The 23,917-nt window shown below is 36.3% G+C and overlaps 1 protein-coding gene across 5 annotated transcripts in view; it reads right to left on the minus strand.

Annotated features, from left to right (window-relative positions):
* Positions 1 to 23,917, minus strand: part of Tmem131 (Transmembrane protein 131) — a 704,637-nt gene that overhangs the window by 581,146 nt on the left and 99,574 nt on the right. For all 5 annotated transcript variants that reach the window (XM_090406393.1, XM_090406392.1, XM_090406391.1 and 2 more), the window contains exon 2: positions 2,619 to 2,683. In XM_090406393.1, coding sequence (XP_090262519.1) covers positions 2,619 to 2,672 — 54 coding nt within the window. In that variant the 5' untranslated portion in view covers positions 2,673 to 2,683. The remainder of the gene's footprint in view (positions 1 to 2,618; positions 2,684 to 23,917) is intronic.

Consider the following 23,917-nt stretch of genomic DNA (forward strand, 5'->3'; position numbering starts at 1 on the left):
AAGATTATTAACAACCAGCTTTATTACCTTAAGACTTATTAGTTAATTAGTGATTGCCAATATGGATTCTGCCATTCTCATTCTACAACCGACATCTTAGCTAATCTCACCTACCTCTGGACTCAAGTTATAATTTGGGGAATCTAATGTTATTGCTCTTGATATTTCTAAGGTATCTGATCATGTCTGGTACTGAGGCCTCCTGAACAAACTACCATCTTATGGCCTCCCTTCTACACTCTGTGATTGGATTGCCAGCTTCCTCATTGGTCGTTCATTGTTTCATGATGGATGGCTTCCTTGCATCGGATTTCCCTATCAATGTTGGAGTGCCTTGAAGTTCTGCATTCTCACCCATGCACTTCCTCCTTTACATCAATGACATTCTTTTTCTGAATGTCATTGATGAATTTTTCTTCAAATCCTATTTACAGCTTTGCCGATGACAGTACTCTTCATTTCGATAAACCCTGCACTACCCAACTGTTAAGATGCCTCAATATCTTCCATTATAGACTTCAACACTGACCTCTTCAACATCCTGAAATAGGATGAAGACAGCTTAGTAAATTTCAATGCAAAAAAAAAAAAACGAACTCAAGCTTACCTTATTACCTGCAAGAAAAATCCTATGTCATCCCCTCTCATTTTTGATAATGTTCCAGTTTCCTTTCAAAATTAACTCTCTTCTTGGGTGGAATGTCACATTCAGTTTATTCTGGTACAAACATATTATTCAAACAGCCTCCTTAGCCTATAAAAATCTTGGTGTTATTTTCCATTCTAAACATTACCTATCTTCCTCTCAAATCCTAATACTTTAAAGTCTCAGATCATCCAACTTTGGAATACTGTTTCTACATTTGGGGTGGAGCATTCAAGACCTCTCTAAGAATTCTTGATATTCAGAAGAAGGCAATCTGATAGACGAATCTTCCCTCACAGATTCCCTTTAGTGACTTTATCACAGGTACTCAGTTTCAGTGTTGTGCCTGTGCTATAGGTACTTTCATGGGCATTGCTCCTCTGAATTGGCTGCTATCATTACTCTGCTTTCTTTTAACCATAGAAGAATGAGCTAGAGCCACCACTGGCTAACACCAGCATTGAACACACTGAACTAACTTCTCAGTTTCCTTCATTCCATTCCCCTCTATTCTTTGGGACAATCTTCAAACGTTCAAATTTCATGGACAGAGAAAATGAAAAATGAAGATGTTTTAAAGAAAGCAAAAATGAAAAGAACATTAATGAAAATAATTAAAGAAAGAAAACTTAAATATTTTAACATCTAACTAGACAAGAAGGCATTCAGAAATTAATATTAGAAAGGAAACTGGATGGAAAAAGAGGAAGAGGTAGACCCAAGAGAATGTGGTTTGAAGACATTAAGGATTGAACTGGCTTGAATTACCATAAATGTTCCAGAGCAGCAAAGAAAGAAAAAAGTTTCGTGACATGGCTGCCAACCTCCTTCTAGGGGATGACACTTGAAGAAGAAGAAGAGTGGGTGAGACTGTCAAAGGACAGAAGTATATGGAATGAAAGAGGAGGTAGTGAAATTGGTTTGATGAGTTTCAAGATGGACTATAAAAGGGTGTTGGTTAGCAGTAGCTCTTGTTTTAATGATTTTGGAGGAGAGCAGGGGAATAATAGTGGCCAACTCAGCAGAGCACTGTCCATGAAAGTATCTGTAAAAGAGGCACAAGGCAGAAACTGAATGTATGTGAGAGAGAGAGAGAGAGAGAGAGAGAAGAGGGGAAGTGGTCATTAATTAGCCAGAATGCTCTCTTCTGGACAGAATCAAGCAATCTTAGAGAGGATTTTGGTGTATTGCACCACCCCAAACGTGGGTGCAATACACCATGGCTGGGTGGATTTGGACTTTGTATAGAGTTAGCAGCTGTTTTAAGTAGTCTTGTGCAAAAAAAATATAGTACACCAAGTTTTTTGGTAGCTGCAGAAGCTATACTTGAAATGTGTGTGTGTGTGTGTGTGTGCCAGGTCAGTCTAAGAAGAGAAATCTGATTGTGCTTGAATATCACAATATTACTGAAGATAAAGGGGAGGCGTGTGAGCTCTTTCTTGCAAGAGATCAGACAGGACTGTGTTTTGGTGGCATTGAACTTTACAAGATTCTGTCCTTGCCCCACTGAGATATAGCTAGAAGATCTCAGATCAGATTGCTGGTCATGGTAGATCTTGAGGATTCTAATATTTCAGCACTACAAGGTTTGTTGAATGAAAAGGAGGAATGGAGTGTACTGTTGTCAGCAAAGCTGTGGATAGGAATGGAAGTCTGAAAGAGCAGGTCATTTATATACAAAAGGAAGAGAGTGGGTGAAAGAACAGAACCTTGGGGTACTCCTGCATTGGTGGTGAAATCTGAGGAGAGTAAACACCATCCACCATGACATGTAGTGAGAAATCAGTGAGAAAGTTGGTAATTCAGTCGCAGAGTGAGGAAGGCAGACCATAGAATGGCGGTTTGTTAAGTAGGCCCTATGACAAACCCAATCGAATGCCTTTGAAGTGTCGAGGGCAACCATGTGAGTTTCTTGTGAATTTATTAAAAAAAAAACACTAGTATTAAAAGTTGTACAATGCTGAATACTAACCTCTTGCATCTGTATTGATACACCATCAACTAGATACCTTAATTCTCCATCCATCTGTATAAATGCTGGAAGAAAATACAATTATGAATTTTTTAATGTAGCATTTCCAAAAAAATCTTTCCAGTATTATTTGCAATAATGCTCTATAACCATGCAATTTATACCTACTTATTAAAAATGACAATTTTCTAATATCTACTACAGAAAGCATATAACAGTTAACTTTTTTTTTATATACAGAAAGGATAGGCCAGAATTCATTTTTAAGCTTTATCAGTTACCCATGATAAAATGTCTTCACAGTATTATTTCAAATAAAAAAGTTATTAGTAATCAGATTAGAGTTTGCTGAACATATTCCTCAGGTTTAAGTTACATAAAATCATTAAATCGTAACTGCGAATATAAGAAATTATACATATGAAACCAATGCTTGACAAACTATGCACAACCCAACTTGTGATGCATAAATATACACAACCAAGGCCAATCCATTTTATTTATTTTTTATGATATGTCCTAGTAAACAGCAGTTCCACATAGTGATTAGTGGAGCTATAGTGATGCTACATCTGTATTGTAAGTTAAAAAGATTTTGTTTAGAAAGTTATTTTTTTTTATTAAGTAAAAAATATAATTTTTCCTGTCTACAGCTGCTCACCAACTGGCAAAATCTACTTGCCACACCACATGTAGATGTATTGTTGAACTGAAAACAATTCATTCTTTGTACGGAGCTCCATAACAAAACATGCATGCTTGTTTATTTTTATACACTAGTTTCCATAAATTAAGGAACAAAGAGAAAAATCGAAATAACCGTATGACGAATTTTTATACAATTCAGTGAAAAGCAGCATATGAGATGTGAAACAAAAAATTGTAAATAAATAGTTTAATTCAGTAACAAATGAGCATATGGAGACAATGGTCAAAAACAAGATCAAAATGAGATTGTCAATGTGCCTCAATAAAGAATGTGGTCGCTCATCAGAGCACTGACATTTCATGTGATTTATAATGGCATCCAGGAGTTCAGTTGTTAATAACATTTGCTCCTACAAAACTCTAAGTCTCTCAAGTTATTAGGGAGGTCAGGAGACCTGTTTGGCCAGTTCATACATAAGACAGTAGTCTCTTCTTTGTAGAGCAACTGGAAGAATGATGGGATGCCTTATGATTAGAAAAGATACGACTTCAATTGGCATTGTGCAGAGAGGAATCTTTATAGAGCTGATCTCATATGGAAGTAGTAGGGTTTCTTTTTCCCTCCTGGAAACTCAGGTTTTTCATCCAGCACACCAGCAAATCGGCCAACAGGGCACATGTAATTTACAGACAAAAAATATTATTGGTGGTGGTTGTAGTAGGTGATAAATGGCATGTGTAGTAAGAAGATTAAGTAGAAGATACAGTGAGTTGTTGTGTAGTGGAGTTGTGTGCCCTGCCATAATGAGTCTAAGGACTCCTTGGAGGTGTCATGTAATAATACTAATATTGGTCCACGAGCTTTGCTTAATGAGGATGAACATTATCATCTTATAAGATAAATGTTTCCCTTATTGCACCAGCATATATATATATATGAACATAGGGATCCAGGACCTCGTCTCTATAAGTTGCGGCATTCATGGTTCAGATAAGAAGTACATACAGGTCAGTGCATCTGCCAAACAAGATGCTTCCTCAAAAACCATCACACTACCTCCACCATAATTGTCCCTTTCACAGATGTTAGAGGGATAATGTGTTTCTCATTCTCTCCTTATCAAAGCATGGCTGCTATCACTTTGTAGAGCAAATTGGGACTTGTCTGTGAACATACTGTCCCTAATGGTCTTAGATCTAGCTGACAGGAAACCTGGTCCATTTCAAATGTTTTCTCCTGTGGTATGGAGAGATAGCAGCATGAAGACTATCAGTTGCCTAGCATACAGACCACCTTTGTGAAGCCTTATTTGCACAGTGGAAGGAGATATCAATGTTCCTATTGTCAACACAAGGTCAGATTGTAGCTGATTTGGGGAAGCATTTCTGTTTTGGTGAACAGGTCAGATTGTAGCTGATTTGGGGAAGCATTTCTGTTTTGGTGAACAGGTCAGATATTGGTAATCCACTGCAGTTATTGTTCTAATAGCCCTATTTCACTGTATCTCCGAGATGCTGTTTGACTGTTGAAATTGATTCCACAGTCTGTGAACCAAAGTGCAACTTGCATGCAACCAACTGCTACCTCCACCTGACTTTGGCTAGCCACTAGTTTTATGATGGCTGACCACTGAATTCACTCATTAAACAATGTCTTACAGCCATATCCAAGAATTCTGCTTGAAAAAAATGGAAAACCACTCCACTCAATTTGCATATATAGCAATCTCTTGTTAATATGCTTAATGCATCGTTTAAAACAGCCATATTAATTGAAAATGTACTAAACAAATATGACCTATGGGAAAAAGTATAATTCATTCCTCGAATTTCTTTTTTGACCCTTCATTTTTTTTTTTTTAATAAAAGAATTAGAGTATGTCTCTGGGCCTTGTTAAAGGAAAAACAAACAAACAAACAAACATGAAGCTCAAAGACAATAAAATATATTCAGAATATATATTTATTATTCTACTTCTTAACAACGAATTGAGCTAACATAGTTTGGCAGGCATTCTGTTTCTTTTTTTCATACAACTGATGTTATGGTCTTATTGCCTTTTCTACTCTAATGCAAATTTTACTGTTTCTCTCTTCATCAGGGTCAGCCTCTAAGCATTGCTGCTTAAAAACTATTTTCAAATTGTTTCTGTGAAATCTCTTTTGGCTGTCTTTGGACTGTCAGTAGTTAAATTTTCTTCATATTCTTCAGTATCTTCCTGCTGTGCATCTAAATTTAGCAGGTAATTTGTGACACCTCCTTATCTGCACTTGCAACTTCACCTGCGATTCAAATATTATGTAGGCTATTTCACTTTTTGAAATGCTCAAACCATCCAGCACTAGCATGGAATTCTTCTTTTCCATCACTGATAGCCCTTTCTTTCAAGGTTGCAAAGAGACGATGCTTTTGATTTAATAAGGTCAGTGCTTAGTGGGATCCATTTGTGGTTACAATCTTTGATCCATGTAGAAAGAAGTCTCTCTAATTCAATCATGCACAGCTGATCACTATGAAATGTTCTCTAAGAATCTCTTGTACAGATCGATCAATGTGTGGAGACACCCGATCATGCAAGAAAATGACTGAATTCATGAACAGGTGCTGCTATAGCTGTGGAACAACAAAATTGTTTATCAATATTGAGATACCTCTCTTGGCAATAGCTGAGCATGTCACATGACCTGACTGACCAATGTCCAATGATAAACAAAACTGTTAACCCACACCAAAGTAACTTTGTTACCCACAAAATAATTTATGGCCATACAGCATCTAAATCTACTCAAGCAAGGAATGCTAAAGTGAATATCAGTTGACTTTCAAAGTGAATGTGTAGAAATGCAGAATCTCCCACATGATTGTGTAAGGTGCATCCTGTGTCTTGAAACAGCATGCACTGTAGGAACCAATACTGTTATTCATGGCCTCCTCTGCAACAGCAGTAGCAACTTCATTCACTTATTGTGAACTAATTAGTTTACAACCTCGGCCAGGTCTAAATCCCAATGATCCCATTTCTTCAATACGACTAATCATTCATTGCAGAGCACATGGGCATAGTGAACATAATCGACATTTGTTCAAGCAACGAAATTCACAAAGTGCAGCACCAGCGTTACAATTGCTTAAGTAGTACAGCTTCATGAGCAAAGCACATTGGAGCAAGCTTAGTGCCATCATGCTGTGGACAGCATTAACAACCAGAATGAAGGGAAAAATTCAGTGTTCATCATTTTTAAACCCTCCTGGCACCTTCTGAGCTGCATGATATGCAAATTCTATGCATTTCATATTTACAATGCCCCTGGTGGTGAATTTTGGAAAATTATTTTTTATTCCCCTCAGATATCACTTCCACATGATGCACAATATATTCCTGCAAAGTTTCACAGCATTTGGATCATGCCTCAATTTTATTTTGATCATCCTGTATGTTAGGTTACAACTAATTAGTTATTTATTATTATGTTCAGGGTAGGAACTTAAATGACCAAGAGATAACATAGGAAAAAAATATGTATTATTTTGAATGGTACAAAACTAGTTTTATCTTGCTAGAAGACTTCATCAGGTGCATAACATGAAAAAATGAAAAAGAGAAATACAAAATATACATTACTAGAAAACAACTGCTATAAATTAAGTTATTGTTGATTTCTGATATTTATAGCATTTGTTCTCTAGTAATGTTATGAAGTGTTTTCTAGCAAGACAAAACTAGTTCTATGTTCAAAATAATATTTTTTTTTTCTATATTGTTTCCTTAGTTTAGTCATTTAAGTTCATTCTATTATGTCCTATAGCTAAGTAAACCTGTTGCATCAAATATATATAATTTCCAATTGTTTTGATAAATATAATAAAAAAATTTACTTTTTTTTTAAATATATTTCTGCAGCTGTGTACTACTCTAGATATAATTTTGTTTTGCATTACTTTATCACAAAAGTATAATAAAAACAAAACCATAACTGAAATAATTAAACAAATTTTATTAGCAACTTCAAATACTTAAATTTCATTAAATTTCAATTTTAGTAGAAATAGCAGAAATGTTTTAAATAGCCATCGACTTAAAACACGATGCCAAAAAATGCACCAAGTGAAACCAAAACTAAATCTAATGGACATCTTCAAGTGTGTATCCTAAGTTCCAGATTTTATGAATTTCCATTTAGCCAGCACAGACAGCAATTACATATTCTGCTCCTCTTGCAAATGGAACCCGAAGAAAAAAAGAAAAAAAAAAAAAATGGCCTGTCAAATTTTTGTACAGATTTCAATACCAAAAACAAAAAGTAAGCCAAGTCCTGGAATAACTCAATAGAGATATCCATCTGTATATGACTCTTATAGACTTTGTGAAATGCACCTTAAGTATCTAGATATATCTTTTTGTAATATTAGGGAGAAATTGATAAGAAGTGGCTCACAGAATACCTTAACCAATTACATCTGAAACTTGGGTTTGAGGATAACAGACTGCTACCATTTTTTTTGGGATGTTATTTTGGTAAAGCTTTGCTTCACAATGATCGACTCATATGATGCTTTTCAATTATGACCAGTGTCCATTTGCATTTGCTCATATGATGGTTTTAAAGAATGTATGCTCTGTCACTCTTATGACACCTCTGTTCTGTGTAGAATAATACCATTTTTCTGCATTTAGGTATCTTTACATTACATTAATGATATCCTGATCAGAAAGTCATGATAGTTCCTTACAAAGGATGTTACATCAGATGCTAACAAATAATAATTCTTAACTACGAAAGTTCTATGGCTCTCTTACATATTACTATTATTACGGGCAACTCCAGGGAGTCATTGGACTCATCGAGGGAGGCCCCAAATCATATTCATCACAACTATTTGACATTCATACAGTATCTATCATACCTCACCTTAAACTCATTCACTGTCACAGCATCCACCACAGACTCAGGGAGCGCATTCCACTCATTCACTACTCTAAAAGTAAAGAACCCAGCTCTAACACCTTTACTAACCACGATACAGTATCCCATTTTCTTCTATCCAATCTTGTATTTTCCTCTTGACTATTTTCTCTAAAACCTTGACAATGATTCCTGATATGCTAATCGGTCGGTAATTGACTACAGCAGTCTTGGAACCACCTTTATGCAGTGGAACTATTTTCCCCTCTTTCCACCCGCTCGGGACTAACCCAGACCCGAGACTCAAATTAAACAAAATGGTCAAGGGTACTGACAATTCTTTAGCTGCTTCTCGTACAACACGAGCTGGTATACCATCCAATCCCACAGATGTATTGACATTGAGGTTATGCAATAGACTACTCACCTCCACTTCATTAACCACAATTCCCGTATAATCTACTGGCTTATTCGTTTCTGCAATGTCACCACCTGGATGATATACTTTTGCAAAGTGCTCACTCAGTAACTCAACTATCTCAACTGATTCAGTTACCTCCCTACCATCGGCATTCTTTAAAATCAATCTGCCATGTACATTTTTCCTTTTACTTGCTACATATCTAAAAAACTGTTTAGGATTCTCTTTAGCCTGCATGGCCAATGTTCTTTCGTAATCCTTTTTTGCTTTTCTTACCACACTCGTCACCCTTCTGGCCTGTGCTTTATACCGTTCATGTGCCTGCCGGTCACCCTTCTCCTTAAATTCCCTCCATAGTTGTTTCTTTTTTTGCAACTCAAGCTTAATGGTGTTATTCATCCATTTAACCCCTACTTGATTTATTATTCGGACTCTAGGTATACAGTCAGCCATTGCTTCTTGCAAGCACTTCTTAACTACCTCCCATGCACTATCAACTTCTAGTCCTTGCAGTTGTACATGCCATGGCACTAAACCAATCAAACTCCTAAGCTTGTCATACTTTCCAGCCCGATAATTCCACATGTACCCTGTCTTAATTGAAAATTCTACACCTTTAGCCACCTCCCAAGTTAAGACCCTATGATCACTCTCACCGATTGGTGGCAATGTGGTCATATTTGTTACAGCCAAATCCTCAGATGTAATTACTAGGTCAAGTACTCTCTGACCCCTAGTATTTTCCATTACATGCTGTCGCAGATAGTTATCCCTTAATAACCGCATAAAATCCAGTTCCTTCCTCCCATGTGTCCTCTCCTCACTCCAATCAATGCGACCATAGTTGAAATCTCCCATAATAATCACCCTCCTTCCACCCATTTCTTCTATTTGCTTGTGCATACTGTCACCACCATCTTTTCCATCACCTGGTCTATAGCAGCACCCAATTGTATATTTAGTTCTGCTAGCCACAATCTCACACCAAATGGCCTCAAATGTGCTCTTTTCTCTATCCTGCAATTCAACTTCTATTCTCCTTGGCTGGAGCTCATCAGCTATCATCAACAATACTCCTCCCCCCATTTTATTCTCTCTGTCATTCCTGAACACACTATACCCATCACATTCAATCCCACTAGTTATATCATCTACAGTCAGCCATGTTTCACTAATACCTATAACCTGTGGTCTGGAAGTGCCAACCATGGCCAAAAACTCTTCCTTCTTGTTCCTAATACTCCTAGTATTAGTGTACATGAATTTAAGACCCCCATTAGCCCCAACCCTACCTTGATGCCTTATATTAACTATCCCACTCAGATTTGTTGTCCTTATTTGCTCTGGCATATTATATTCATTCTTACATTCAACTGCCTCCATAAGGACTGTATCTCTACCCCCCCCCTAACAAATCTAGTTTCCCTGAATTTGCACATCCACTACATTCAGCAACACTTTCTCAAGTCTTCTTACACCGTAACCATTCAAATGCAAGCCATCCATCTTATATAGATCCTTTCGCCCATCAAACTCACTCCACACATCCACTCACTCCACACATATAAAGCAAACAAGTTCACATATATTGTAAAGAATAATTAAAAGTTTCTGATGTGATTGTGGAGGAAGATTTGGGTGATATTCTCCTGTTTTATAGTGGCAGAAATGCACAGTACAATTTTATAAGGTTTAAAAATTAAAACGACTGCTGATTTAACGTTTCAACTTAGTTTTTCTTCGTTCCATTCAATCGACTTACATCCTGCCAGATGGAACGGAACCCCAACATAAGTCGAGGGATGAGTGTATTAAAAAATATCAATGTGAATATAGCAGTGTGCCTGGATGGTGTGTCAGCTCCTGTGCTATGCTGCGAGAGCGAGCAAGTAAACTGGCAGTGTCTCTGACAAAGTTGTTTAATCTAAGTCTCAGCTCTGGCAAGTTTCCAAGAAAGCAGAAAGAGGGTAAGATAGTTCCATTACATGAGGGTGGCTCCAAGACAGAAGTAGCAAATTACAAACCTCTGGAGCGGTGGTGGTTAAAGTATTGGAAAAGTAGTAAAATTCAGGAATGAGTGGATAGGAATATGATACTTTAAAGGGGGGAAACATGGTTTTGTAAAATATAGGCCCTGTCTCAGTAATTTATTCACATTTTATAATAAAGTGACAGCAGAATTGGAAATGCCTATTCTATCATACTGCTGGACATTGCAAAGGCATTTGACAGAATACCATATTAAAAAACTATTATATAAGCTAAAATTCAAATGGCAATTCTGGGAGTGGCATACTCATCTATGGCTCTCAAAATATAGAACTAAAAACAACCAACAGTATAGGATGCAAATCATACCATGCAGAATTAATAGCCATTAACACAGCACTGGAACATTTGGATAAACAAAACCCAAAGGAATTTATATTTTTCACAGATTCCTTATCAGTCCTTCAAGTTATTAAGAATTGCTACACTAGCCATCAAGAAATACTTAGAAACACAGAAAAAAACATAAACAAACTACAAAAGGATTCCAGAATAATTTTCCAATGGATTCCTCCCCATGAGGGATTAAAGGGAAATGAAACTGCAGATGAAGTAGCAAAAATGGCTGTAACATCAAGTGATACCACAGATTTTGATCTTTTTAAAACTACTCAAGAAGAAAACATAAAAAGAATGATTCTCCAGGACATGACTCACTACTGATATTGAGCAGAAAAACCAGGAGCTACTATCAACTCCAGGTTTAATCACTGTGCCACTACCATGATCTCTCACTTCAAGACCGGCCACACAAGACCAATCAAGTTTAGCAATGGCATAAAAGTCTTCCCCATCAAAATCTGTAATATCAAGGAAGCATCACAAATGCATTTACTAACTTCTAAGAATATTTCTAAATGTGAACTTTATAACAACCCAGAAAAGGTGCTATATAAAATACATGAATATGATCTGGTGTAATAATACTATGAAATAATCATAGTATTTTTTTTTGAAAGGATATGAAGGGATGGCTGATAGACATCAGAGGGTGGTATATGATCGAGTGGAATTAAAGTGAATGAGGGCGACTAGTGGAGTGCCCAGGGCTCTGTACTAGGACCACTACTATTTAATGTGCACATCAATGATATAGCAGAAGAATTGAAGGGGGACATTCAGTTTGCTGATAATGCAAAACTAGGAAGGTTAATAGTTAATAAAGGTGATGTAGATATATTACAGGATGATTCAAAGAAATTGGCAGTATGGGCCAATTTTACAGCATTGAATTGACAATGGTTGTCAATTCAATGTTGTAAAATGTAAGGTAATGCACTTTGGGATGAAAAGATTATGTACTTTGCATCGTATTGATGGTACTAGTTTATAGGTAATTGATGAGCATAAAGATCTTTGGGTGAAGGTGTATAGAGATTTGAAATTCAGAGGACATATTGCAAGAGTTGGCAAAATAGCTCAGAGGATTACTTGGATGCTAAAGAACACGCTGACAAGTAAAGCTAGGGAAGGTTATTATTCCTCTTTTAAAGCTATTATCTGTTCACATGTTGACTACTGTGCACAGATTTGGTCATCTGCATTTCTTGGGGATCGGAAGGTGGCAGAGAGGATTCAGTCATTGTGTGGAATGTGTCCTATGAGAATAGATAGAGGGTGTGTGTGGATTGCAGAGTTTAGCTTGACAGGTGGAAGAGTGAGGATATGATAGAAACTTAAGTTACTAAAAGGATTCTATAAAATTGACATAAAAATTTTTTGTATATGGGGAGTAAGGAGAAAAACAAGGGATCACACTTGGTTAGTAAGGCTATTTGGACTAGGATCTTTACTTGAAGAGTGGTGAATGAGTGGAATGGTTTGCAAGAGGTGGTTGTGAGTACCCCAACAGTGAATAAGTTGAAGGATATGTATGATCCATCCATAATGTGTTTATGGATAGACATGTTAATCCTCTTTTCACTCCATGGAGTACCCACATAAATAATAATAATAATAATATTGCAATGTCTTCTGTCTAAAATGCATAACCTTGAACTTAGCAACATTAAACTTGAATTCATTAACATTTGGCCATAAACTTAGTCTGTTTGTCAGCCTGCAAGGATTCTATATCAGATATAGAATATTAGTTAGATTATCGACTTGTCAATATCTCTGGAGTGCTGAAGATTTTAGAAAAGTTGGTAAGAGCTTGCATACTTTGTATCTGATGTGTAGTATGCAAAGTAAATGGCATGTGCAGGCAGGGGTCAGGAACAGAGTAATTGGTTGATATTCTTAAGTGCTGGAGGTTGTGTAATCTTTTGGAAATGCTTCCTGGGGGAGGCTGTTCCACAGAAATGAGGTGGACGGAGTGAAAGATGACTGAGAGTATCAGGTTTGGTGAGTATGCAGTCTGACTGTAAAAGGATGTTGACCAATGTTTGTGCACTGCGAGGTTTATCATATAAGTAAAATAAGAAGAGAGTACTATCATCAGCAAAACTATGAATAGGATTTGAACTCAATGAGAATAGGTCATTTATATAGATCAAGGAGATGGTGGGTCGAATGACAAGAGCCCTAAGGGAGATACACCTGCATTAACAGGAAAATCTGAAGAGAACCATCCATTACATGTAAGGATAGATCTGAGAGAAAACTGGCAATCCAATTACACAAGAAGAAGGCAGCCCATATGATGGTAATTTGTTGAGAAGCCCTTGATGCCAGACCCTATCAAAAGCCTCAGAGAAGTCAAGTGCAAATGTAGGTGGTTTTTCCATGGAATGAATCCACGGATGTGTGATGCAGGCCAGAAAATCTCCTGCGAAGCTAGAGATAGGTGAAATCTATACTGGTGGTCACCAATTAGATGGGTTCTCCAGGTGTCGAAAAAGTTGACTCTTGATAACTTTCATTACTTTGGACAAAACTGAGGTGAGAGCAATACATTGATAACTTGATGATAAACATTTATCATTTTTTTTTGGCAAATGGCTGTATGAGCTTACTTCCATGCTGTAGGATGAATGCCAGCTGAGTATAACTTAGTCTACAGATGATAAAAAAACAGGTGTTAGTTCAGGAGCACATTTCACGAGCACAATCGGTAGGATTTTATCAGGACTAGCTACCTTTGTTCTAACCAACTTTTTTATGATTCTTCTGACGTCTTTCTGGTGGAAGATCACAGGAGGCACGAGATGTAATATTCTAGGCAAAGGAGGAGGTAATTTGCCATGATCATTTACAGAGAAGTTGGAATAGAGAAGAATGAAGCCAGGATGATATCAGCTTTGTCTTAAGGTGATAATACAATGCTACCATCAGGGTAAGGCAGCACAGATGGACAAAAGATGCACCCAACAGCTTTGGCGAAGGACCAGAAGGTGTAAGTACCAGTGGCATAAGTGGAGAGTTTTCTACGTTTAGCATTGTCAAAGTCAGACTTAGCCCTTTTAATAACAGTTTTATAAGTGTTGCATACAATTGTGCTGTGAAGGATTGGTGTTTTGGTCTCGAGGTACTTGTGATACTGTTTGCTTTACTTGGACTACCCTAGCACACTTCTTGGAGAACCATGGTTTAGATATAGGGTGAGAATTTTGAAGTGAGGAGTGAAGCTTCCATTCCAGTATGGATTATTTCTGCAGCAAGATGAGAACAAGTATCTGGATCTGAAGAATGAAAACAAAAATCTGACCATGTACTACAAACATTGAGGGCTTCAGGCTCTTAATGTGGGATGAAGACTGAGCATCTCTTAGAATCTGGTCTACCAATGAAATGATACCATTTGTGCCTCACAAACGAAAGGCAGCACTAACCAGAGTTGCTTTTGTACCTGTTATAAGATCACAGTGCTAATGGGTTTTAAAAATCAGCTTTACAAATCAGCTAATCTTTCCTAACTTTTTATTGTATTGATTTTTATTTTATTTTTTTTAATTTTTAGGAAAGTTATTGACCTTTTTAGTTATCTTACACCAGCCACTTAGGTGGTGCTTTTTGGAATTGTCAGTTATTGTTTAATTTGAGCTTAATGTACTGAAGATGCCTGTGACATGCAGGCGAAAATTATACTATTAAATAATCTTTGTACGTGAGTTTTTTCCGTTATTAATTTTGTATCGACAGTGCTAATGAGGCCACTCGAACGAAAGCACTAACTAAGGTAGCTGTTGAGACTATGTGGCTGCTGTTTTCTAAGCCACATCATTCATGCAGGATGTGCATCTTAGTAGGCATAGTTAACTTAAACAGAATGGGAGACAAAAGGGTAGTACCAACATGTATTTGATGCCAGGATAAAAACAGACCTGGTGAAAGACTAATATCTAGTGTTCTTTTGGCTGGATCAAGTCATCTGCAGATAACCCAAGTAATGGTGTAAGTGTCATGCTTGGAAAAGCAACCACCATAGGTATTTAGAAGCAGTAGAAAACAGTGTTCAAACCAATTCAACTTATGGATCTGAGTTGGGTTAGAAACAAAGCATCTGCTCAAAGACCAAGACCATGGACAAGATTTTCAGAAAAATTAAGGATGTGAACAGACAGCATCAATAGCAGAACCATATTAAGTATAAAGATTTCAGGAAGGAAGTTAGCATTATGCATATTCAAGAATGTGTAAGTAATCTTAGGTGGTATAGTTACTTAAATAGAATGGGAGACAAAAGATTAGCACAACAAGTATTTGATGCTAGGATAAAGACAGACCTGGTGAAAGACTAAGATCTAGTGTTCTTTTGGATAAACTGATACAGTTAACAGTGCTTAACAGTGTCTTTGAAGAGTGAACATTTGACTTCTGAATAACGTCTGACAATATTAGAAACCTGACGAAGAACTGCTGATAGGAAAATAATGGTAATCCAAACTTAATTTTGTAGAAGAAATAGTTACTTTTTTTTTATTATTCTGGACTCTTAACATAAAATTTCTGATTTCTTGAAAAATGATTAAATATTATACTGAAAATTAAAAATTATAGAATACTGTTACGCAAGAGGGTGAGGAGTGGTTTCTTTGCATGGAGGGTGGTTGAGCCGTGGAATGCATTGCCTGATAGAGTGGTGAGGGCGAGAACGGTCAATGAGTTTAAGGAGTGGTATGATAGACTTTGTGTTTCTTAGGGGAAACCTCCCCTCGATGAGTCTTGACAGACTTTATGTTCTTAGGAAGGACCTCTCACGATGAGTCTTTTGACTCCATGGAGGCCTGAATAATAATAATAATAATAATAATATCTTGATTAAAAATAAAAATGATAAAAATCATTTAAATGTTATGTTTTGCTGATATTGTAAACTTATATAGAAAAAATCATGAGAAATAATAGAATGGAAAAATTTTAAAGAATTAATCTTAATGTATTATTTTTTTTATTCAAATTAAAAGTTCAAGCATTATTTGAAACCTTGGATTTTCCCTATTTCAGTTAAAACTGAGAAATAGCTAAAAATATAATATGAAAGCACAATATAAAACAATTTCATTCTGACAATGCTTTTGTTGATTAATGTTCACATCTGAAATGAGCTGCTGAACAAAGTCTAAACTGAACAGATACTGTTCACATTTGGTTAACAGCAAAAGAAGATAACTCAATTGTCAAGTATCAGCTGTTATTAATGATGCAAGTTTTCTGATGAACATGAACTGCCATGTGTATATTACTATATATGTGTATATTTCTATAAGTTACTGATCTGCTGCACTTCAAATGGTTGGTCAGTCTCACTGTATGCATGTGTTATTATTACTTTACACCTCCAGGGAGTCCAAGGACTCATTGAGGGAGGGCACCTACTCAACAACTGTCTTCACCACTCAATCCACCAACTACAACGAGCCGCAACTACACCAACGCCATCTACTGCCAACCACTACTATTTTCACAGGCATTATACCTGTATATTTTAGCATTTCTGATCGAATATCATCTACTCCAGCTGCCTTTCCACATTTCAGGTTTGTGATAACGTTTTCTACTTCAAGTACAGATATATATTCAAGATGGCTTTCCTGTTGAGTGTTTTATTTAGCAATCCTTCAAAGCAAATTTCTAATTTCTTTTACATTACTCTTTCCTTCATTTCTGAGCTTTTTCAACAGTCTCCAGATTATTTTAACACTTTCCTGATATTTATTTTCTATCTTCTAGCAAGGTCTTCCCGTGACTTTCGTTTAACTAATTTCACACAGTGTTTACCTTTCTTATATTTTTCTCTGTATTCCCTAAACGTATAAGCTAATTTACTTGCCAGGAACTATCAATATGATTTCTTCCAATTTTCCTTGATTGCCTCTTTAACTTCCTGAGCGCACCATGGAGTTCTGATTTTTCTAACCTTGCAGATTACTCTTTGCTTGAATCAATCAACTTTTTCTTTAGTGCTTGCCACTGTACTTCAAAGGTTTAGTTCTTGTTTTCAAGCACTTTCAGTTTTTCTTGAATAATGTTTGTATATTTGAGTCTACACTTCACATCTGATAGTTGTTCAACTTTCATTCATTTCAAAACTATCTTACACATCCTTCTTTTCAATATGAAGTTCAATTTTCTTCTGCTCAACACTATATGGTGATCACTTCCTATTTCAAAATCCTCTATATATTCATGTCCTAAACTAGTGGGAAAACATCACTGTCGACAATAGCATAATCAATGAGACTTTTCTTGTTCCTTGCATCTTCTCTCCATGTGAATTTGTGCACATTTTTATATTGGAACATGGTATTAGTAATAACTAGTCCATGACCTGACCAGAAATCAAGCAAGTACAGGTATAGTACGCCCACACTTTGGAGAGATGTCATTGGGTTGGTGCCAAGAAGAGTCAATTCATGTTGAAGGGGAGAAAGAAATAAGGTAATGTACAAATTGGTCACCAACATGCAAAATCATGCTTTATACGTAAAATTTTCCAACTGTTATACAAGCAAAATAGTTACCACTTCAAAAACTACAATGATCATAAAGGAGAAGTTAATTTTCCTACGTGTAACAATAAACACTCATTGTTGGATTGTTTAAAATCACAGATGAACTAACATGAGGCTATTCTGTCTGCAAATTGCATATATTCTGGCTGGAACATAAATTAGGATGACTAATTTATTTAAATTAGTCATCACAGTGGACAATGGTAATGCTACTATAATCCTCAACATCAGTAAATATAAATCACAAAATGGACGTCATGCTCAGAGACCAATCTACTATGTTCTATTAAATTACAATCTTACCAAATCTCAGATTAAGATATTAAAAATACTACCAAAAAAAACTAACTTCCTGGCCTCCAAAAATTACCAAAAAATTTAAATCCATTAGGTCTTACCCTCATCTAATAATCCTCTTAGACTAAAAGTTGATGCTACTAATTCTCCCACTTACAGATTATCCAAATAAATCTAAATCTCTTATCCTTCTCCTGCCTCACTCACTGGTCACACACCTCTTCTGACATGACAAATTCTGTCCATTACAATGCTGCAAAAAAAATTTAATTGTTTTGATATATATTCAACTTTGACATCACCTCTCTGTTCACCAATATCCCCTTGAATACAACCTTAACACTAAAAATGTTTTTCTTCCTGATATCATAGATCTCTTCTGCTTTGTCACTGATTCTGATTACCTCTCTGGGAAGAACAGAAGAACAAAATTACAATCAGATACTGTAAAAGGGACCTCTCTCTCCCACCAATATTTTTAAGGAAAATTTTGAACGCATGCTCTTGACAAAAGACAAAAATTTAATTTAGAGACTCATCTGGCCTTTATAGATTATGAGAAAGCCTTTTGATAAGAGAAACTTTATGTAACATAATGAAAAAACAAGGATATCCATTACATTTGGTAGAAGCTATACAAACTTTAAATAAAAATACAGTTAGTCAGGTAATAAATTAACAAAAGAGGTTGAAATTAATCAAGTTGTTGCAGGGCTGTAGCTTATCTCCAACTATTATACACTTATCTCCAAATATATATATATAGATCAGATTATTAAAATATGGAAAATAAAACAAGGTATCTAGTTAACCAGAAGAACTCTTAATCAATATAGTGTTGTATGATCAGATTACGTTACAAGACAATGAAGATAACCTTCAAAAATCAGTTTGTGAATTAAACAAAATAAGCCAACAATACAGTTTAAAAATTTCACAAAAACAAAAAGTCATACCATTTAAAGATCGAGATTGTGTTTAGATCAAAAATAGTCATAGAAAATAAAATAACAGAACATGTGAAATTTTTAATTTCATGTCCTTTTAATTGTTCCATAGATTTTTTTTCATTTTATTTTCACATAATATGAAAAAATAAAATTTCAAAAAATCTATGGAACAATTAAAAGGACACTGCATAAAAAAACGAGATGAGAAACTCAACAAAAATTTTATAAAGTAATGACACCACTCCAGCTATTATTGTGATTCAAAAACATGCACAGTTATAAACAAAGATGAAAGTAAAATACAGGATGATGATCAAAATTAAAGTACTCCTGTTTAAGGCCTTGTGCAGTGCCATCCAGTGATTCAAATGCTTCATACAGAAGCAATACCTGAAGGGGGGAGGGGGCAGGTTGTAGTTTCAAAATTCACTACCAGGGGACATTGTATACACAATGCATAAAATTTGGACATGGGATTTTTAAAAAAGATGGACATGGGATTTTTCTTTTCATTCTGGTTGCTAATACCGTATGCAGTGATGGTGCTAACCTAACCACAATGTGCTTTGCTCGTGAAACTGTACTACCTAAACAATTGCAATGCTGTTGCTGCACTCTGCAAATTTTGTCACCTGAAAAAATGTCGATGAGGAGAACTATCTCCATGTGATCTATGACAAATGATAGTCATTTTGAAGAAACATAATCACTGGGAGACCTGGCAGAGGTTGCAAAGCAATCAGTTCACGAGTGAACGAAGTTGCTACTGCATTGTGAAACAGGCCATGAATAACAGAGTTGGTTCCTGCAGTGCATGTGCTGTATTTAGACACATGGATGAGTCTTACACAACTCTGCAAATTTCTACAGAAGATTCTGCATTTCTACCCATCAAGCCTGAACAGGAGTTGTGCCTGCAGGGTATTGCAAGTCAACTGATATTCGCTTTAACATTCCTTATTTGAGTGGAGTTGGATGCTGCATAGCTGTGATGATTTTGTGAAGATGAGGCTCACTTCCACCTGAATGGAGCTGTGAATACCCAAAATTGCTGAATATGAGCTACACAAAACCCAAATGCAATCTAACAAATTCTTTTGCATTCACCCAAAGTTACTGTCTGGTATGGGTTTACAGCTTCATTTATCATTAGACTATTCATTGAGGCCATTAGTCAGTTGTGTGTTGTGACCTGCTCAGTTACTGCCAAGAGGCATCTTGATGTGCCACAACTACAGCAGCACCTGTGCATGGATTCAGTCATTTTCAGACAGGATGATGCCCCTCCACATATCGGTGGATACACACAGGAGGTTCTTTGAGAACATTTCATGGAAGCTAGAATGATGAGCCATGTGTTTCCCACCTGATCTGATCCCCCTTTCCTGTGACTTCTGGCTCTGTGGGGTTGCTCAAAGACATGATTTATTGGGATCGTCCTGGTAACTTGCTAGCACTGAAAGACAGTATGATGCAGCATATGAGCAACATCAGTCCCAACCAGCAGAGTTCTGCCATTGAACATAATGTGCAAAGGATGCAGTTTGTAGCATACTGGGAAGGACAGCGCATTGAACAGTGCAGCCTGTGAATACATAATGGAAGTGAATAACAATGTGTTATTTATGCTTGTGTTGTCACTTTGCTCCTTCTTACACATGCAGAAAAATTACTACATCTACATTCAGTAGATCATATAGACCCCTGGTTGTGATTTTTGAAACTAGTTTCTCTCTCTCTTGGATATTGCTTCTGTGATGCACAATGTATGCCTGCAATGTTTCACGGCATTTGGATCACTGGGTGGCACTCCACAAGACCTTAAAACAGGGAAACTTTAATTTTGATTGCCCTATACAAACTGTAGAAATGAGATTTTTAACAGCAGTTAAAGGATGCACAAAACTGGACCATATAAAATATGGTCCAGTTACGAAGGCATCAGAAGAGAGCTAGATATTTATAATGTAAACGGAAAGATCAAGAAATACAAAGAGAAATGGAAAGAGCATCTACAAGGGTGGTCTGAAAAGTTCTCGGCCTCAACCATAGATGGCAACACTATAGGCAAGTTTTTTTTTCCAAGTTGGTACATCTGTCATAAGTATCCACGTGAAATTGCAAATCATTCTATCAAGTAGTTTGTTTTATACAGTTGTCTGTATCCCTTGAAATGTATAAAATTGAGTATCGTGCAGTTATAAAATTCTTTGTAAAAGAAGGTTTAACACCAAAAGAAATTCATTCGAAGTTCATAAATGTTTATGGGCACTCTTCTCCTTTGTTTTCAACAATTAAGAAATGGGCTGCCGAGTTTAAACATGGCTTTACCAGCCGTGAAGATGATCCACGTGAAGGACGTCCAAAAAGTGTAACAACACCACAAATCATTGATCAAGTGTACGATATAGTATTGGATGACTGGCAAGTCAAAGTGCATGAAATTGCTGAGATATAGGCATTTCAAAAGAATGTGTAGGATATATTTTGTATGAAGAATTGCAAATGAAAATGCTTTGTGCAAGATGTGCCGCGCTTGCTCACAGCAGATCAAAAACGCACTCGCATGAAAATCTCTGAACAATGCTTGGAGCATCTTAACAAGAATAAAACTGATTTTGTGCATCGATTTTTTACTATGGAGGAGACTTGGATTCACCATTACACACCAGAATCCAAGCAGTGGACAGAAGCTGGTTGTTCAGTGCCAAAGAAGAAAGTCAGTTCCATCATCAGGAAAGGTCATGTGATTTGGGATAATAATAATAATTATTAAATATATAACGTAACAGAAAAACCAATGTAGAAAAAGATGGTACTTCTTGATGGAACTAATAATTTAATGACAAATATAGTATGAGAGAGGGTATGAAAGGTCTGTTAGAAGCAAGAAAGAAAGGTGAGAGACTAACAATTGTAGGTTTTGTAGGTTGGCTACCCACATATGACAATACTGGGTTAAGGAGGGCAATGAGAGCAAATGATTCAATTGCAGGCTGTGTAGAAGAAATGGATGCATTAGATGTGTGAAGTGCATTTGTTGGTAAAAAAGAGACTTCTATAAGAGGTGTGGCCTGTATTTGAATGCATTTGGAATCAGGAGCCTGGAAAAAATTAATTACTGGAATGAGATCTAATGCAGAGAGTCAGAGAAACTAGATCATTATGGGAAGAATGTGTGAAAGTTCCACTATGGTATGCAAATGTGATAAAGATATAAATGGCTTGGAACATGATCATGCATCTGGTAAAGAGGTGAAAATGTATGCTTTAGGTTCGGACCTTTTGAGTATCTTGGGAGGGAAAAGAAAAAGTTCTACAACAAGGCCAAACAGATTGGACATCTAATTACAAGAAAAGGTCAGATGGTAATTTGTTGTGTATATACAAATACCAAGTGCATAAGAAACAAAAGGATTGAGTTGCTTTATTGAATAATTTGTTGCGTAAGACTGTCGGCATTAGTGAAACGTAGCTTTCAGAATCAAATATTATAACTGGAATTTAGGAAAGGGTATAATATTTTTAGGAATGACAGAAGAGATGAGAGGAGAGGAGGAGAAACTAATGATATCACATAACTTGAGTCCAGTTAGGGTAGAAATGCATGAAAACAATAATAGTAACAATGTCCAATATAGCAGTGAGTTTGAGGCTATCTGGTGTAAAGTAAAGGTTAACTGGATGAAATGTATGACCGGGGTGTTGTTACAGTCCTGTCAGTTCAGTTACAGGGGATGATGAAAAGCATTGCCAATTTACCCTGATGAGTATTAAAAAAGTGATCAGGAGGTTGACTTTAATTTTATCCAAATATTGATTGGGTAGAAGAGAAATCTCATGATAACAATGAAGCAACAACTTTCCCAAGTATGTGAAAGAATATGACTATTTTACCATCAGTTGGTGACAGTGATCATACTATGTTTCAATTCTGACAGGTTACATGTTGAACTAAAAAGTTGGAAATTATGATCAACTTAGGAGAATACTATCTTTGGTCCCATGGTATCATTTACTTAATGGGAAAGAAATCAGCAATGCATGGAAAACTTTGAAAACTGCTTAAATGAGGTGGTATCTGAATGCATCCCTAGAGTTTGAAGAATAAATAGGTTGGGAGTGAAATGGATGTGCAACATTATTAAGTAAGATATCCATAAGATGATGTGGAAGGAATACAGTGAGAATAAGAGTGAGAGGAGTTATGAAATATATAAAGTACAGGTTAGAAAAGCAATGAGTATTGTGTGGAAAGTTAAATCAAAATATGAAAAGAAATTGGTTAGGCAGGCTAAAGGCAATCCAAAAGAATTTCATCATTATGCTGCAAGTAAAAGAAAGAATGAATATGGAAGAATAACTCTGCTGAATGCAGATAGTGCTCTTGTCAGAAGCTAATGAGATTAATGAGTGCTCGCTTTGCTAAGATTTATTCACCAGGTGTGTATAACGTGGTTCACAGTGCTATGGTTATAGTGCCACATTCAATAAACAGAAGTGCACGTAAATGAGGTATTGCATAATATGGATAAGAATTTGGCAACAGACAGATGCTAAAGGCATGTTCAGCCAAATTGGCTAGGCTTTTGACATGTTTGTATAACTTGAGTCTCAACTCAGGAAAGATACCACAGCAATGGAAGGAATGTATAATAGTTCCATTGTACAAGACTGGTGCAAAAACCGATGTGTCTAACTACTGACCTATTGCTATCTCTGGAATGGTGGTGAAAATTTTAGAGAAGTTGGTAAGAACTCATATACAGAAATGGGTAGAAACAAACTACACTCTGCAAGGAACAGCATGGGTTTACAGCATGGAAGGTAATGTTTTCAGCAATTTGTTCATATCTTATAACAACATTAAGGCTGAGCTGGATAAAGGGAACAATTATACTATGATAGTGTTGGATTATGCTAAGGCATCTGATAGGATACCAGATGAAAGGCTGTTGCATAAACTGGAGGAGATGGGTTTGGAATGTAAACTCTTAACTTGAATAAGTGGGTGGTTGATAGACATCAAAAAGTGGTATACAGTGGGTGTGGATCTGCTAGATTTAAGGTGACTAGTGGTGTATCCCAGGGTTCAGTCCTTATGCCATTGTTGTTCAATCTATACATTAATGA

This window comes from Typopeltis vanoorti, chromosome 16 (assembly GCF_054136105.1).
Source record: "Typopeltis vanoorti isolate ZY-2024b chromosome 16, IOZ_Tvanoo_1.0, whole genome shotgun sequence".
NCBI classification, from domain to species: Eukaryota; Metazoa; Arthropoda; class Arachnida; order Uropygi; family Thelyphonidae; genus Typopeltis; species Typopeltis vanoorti.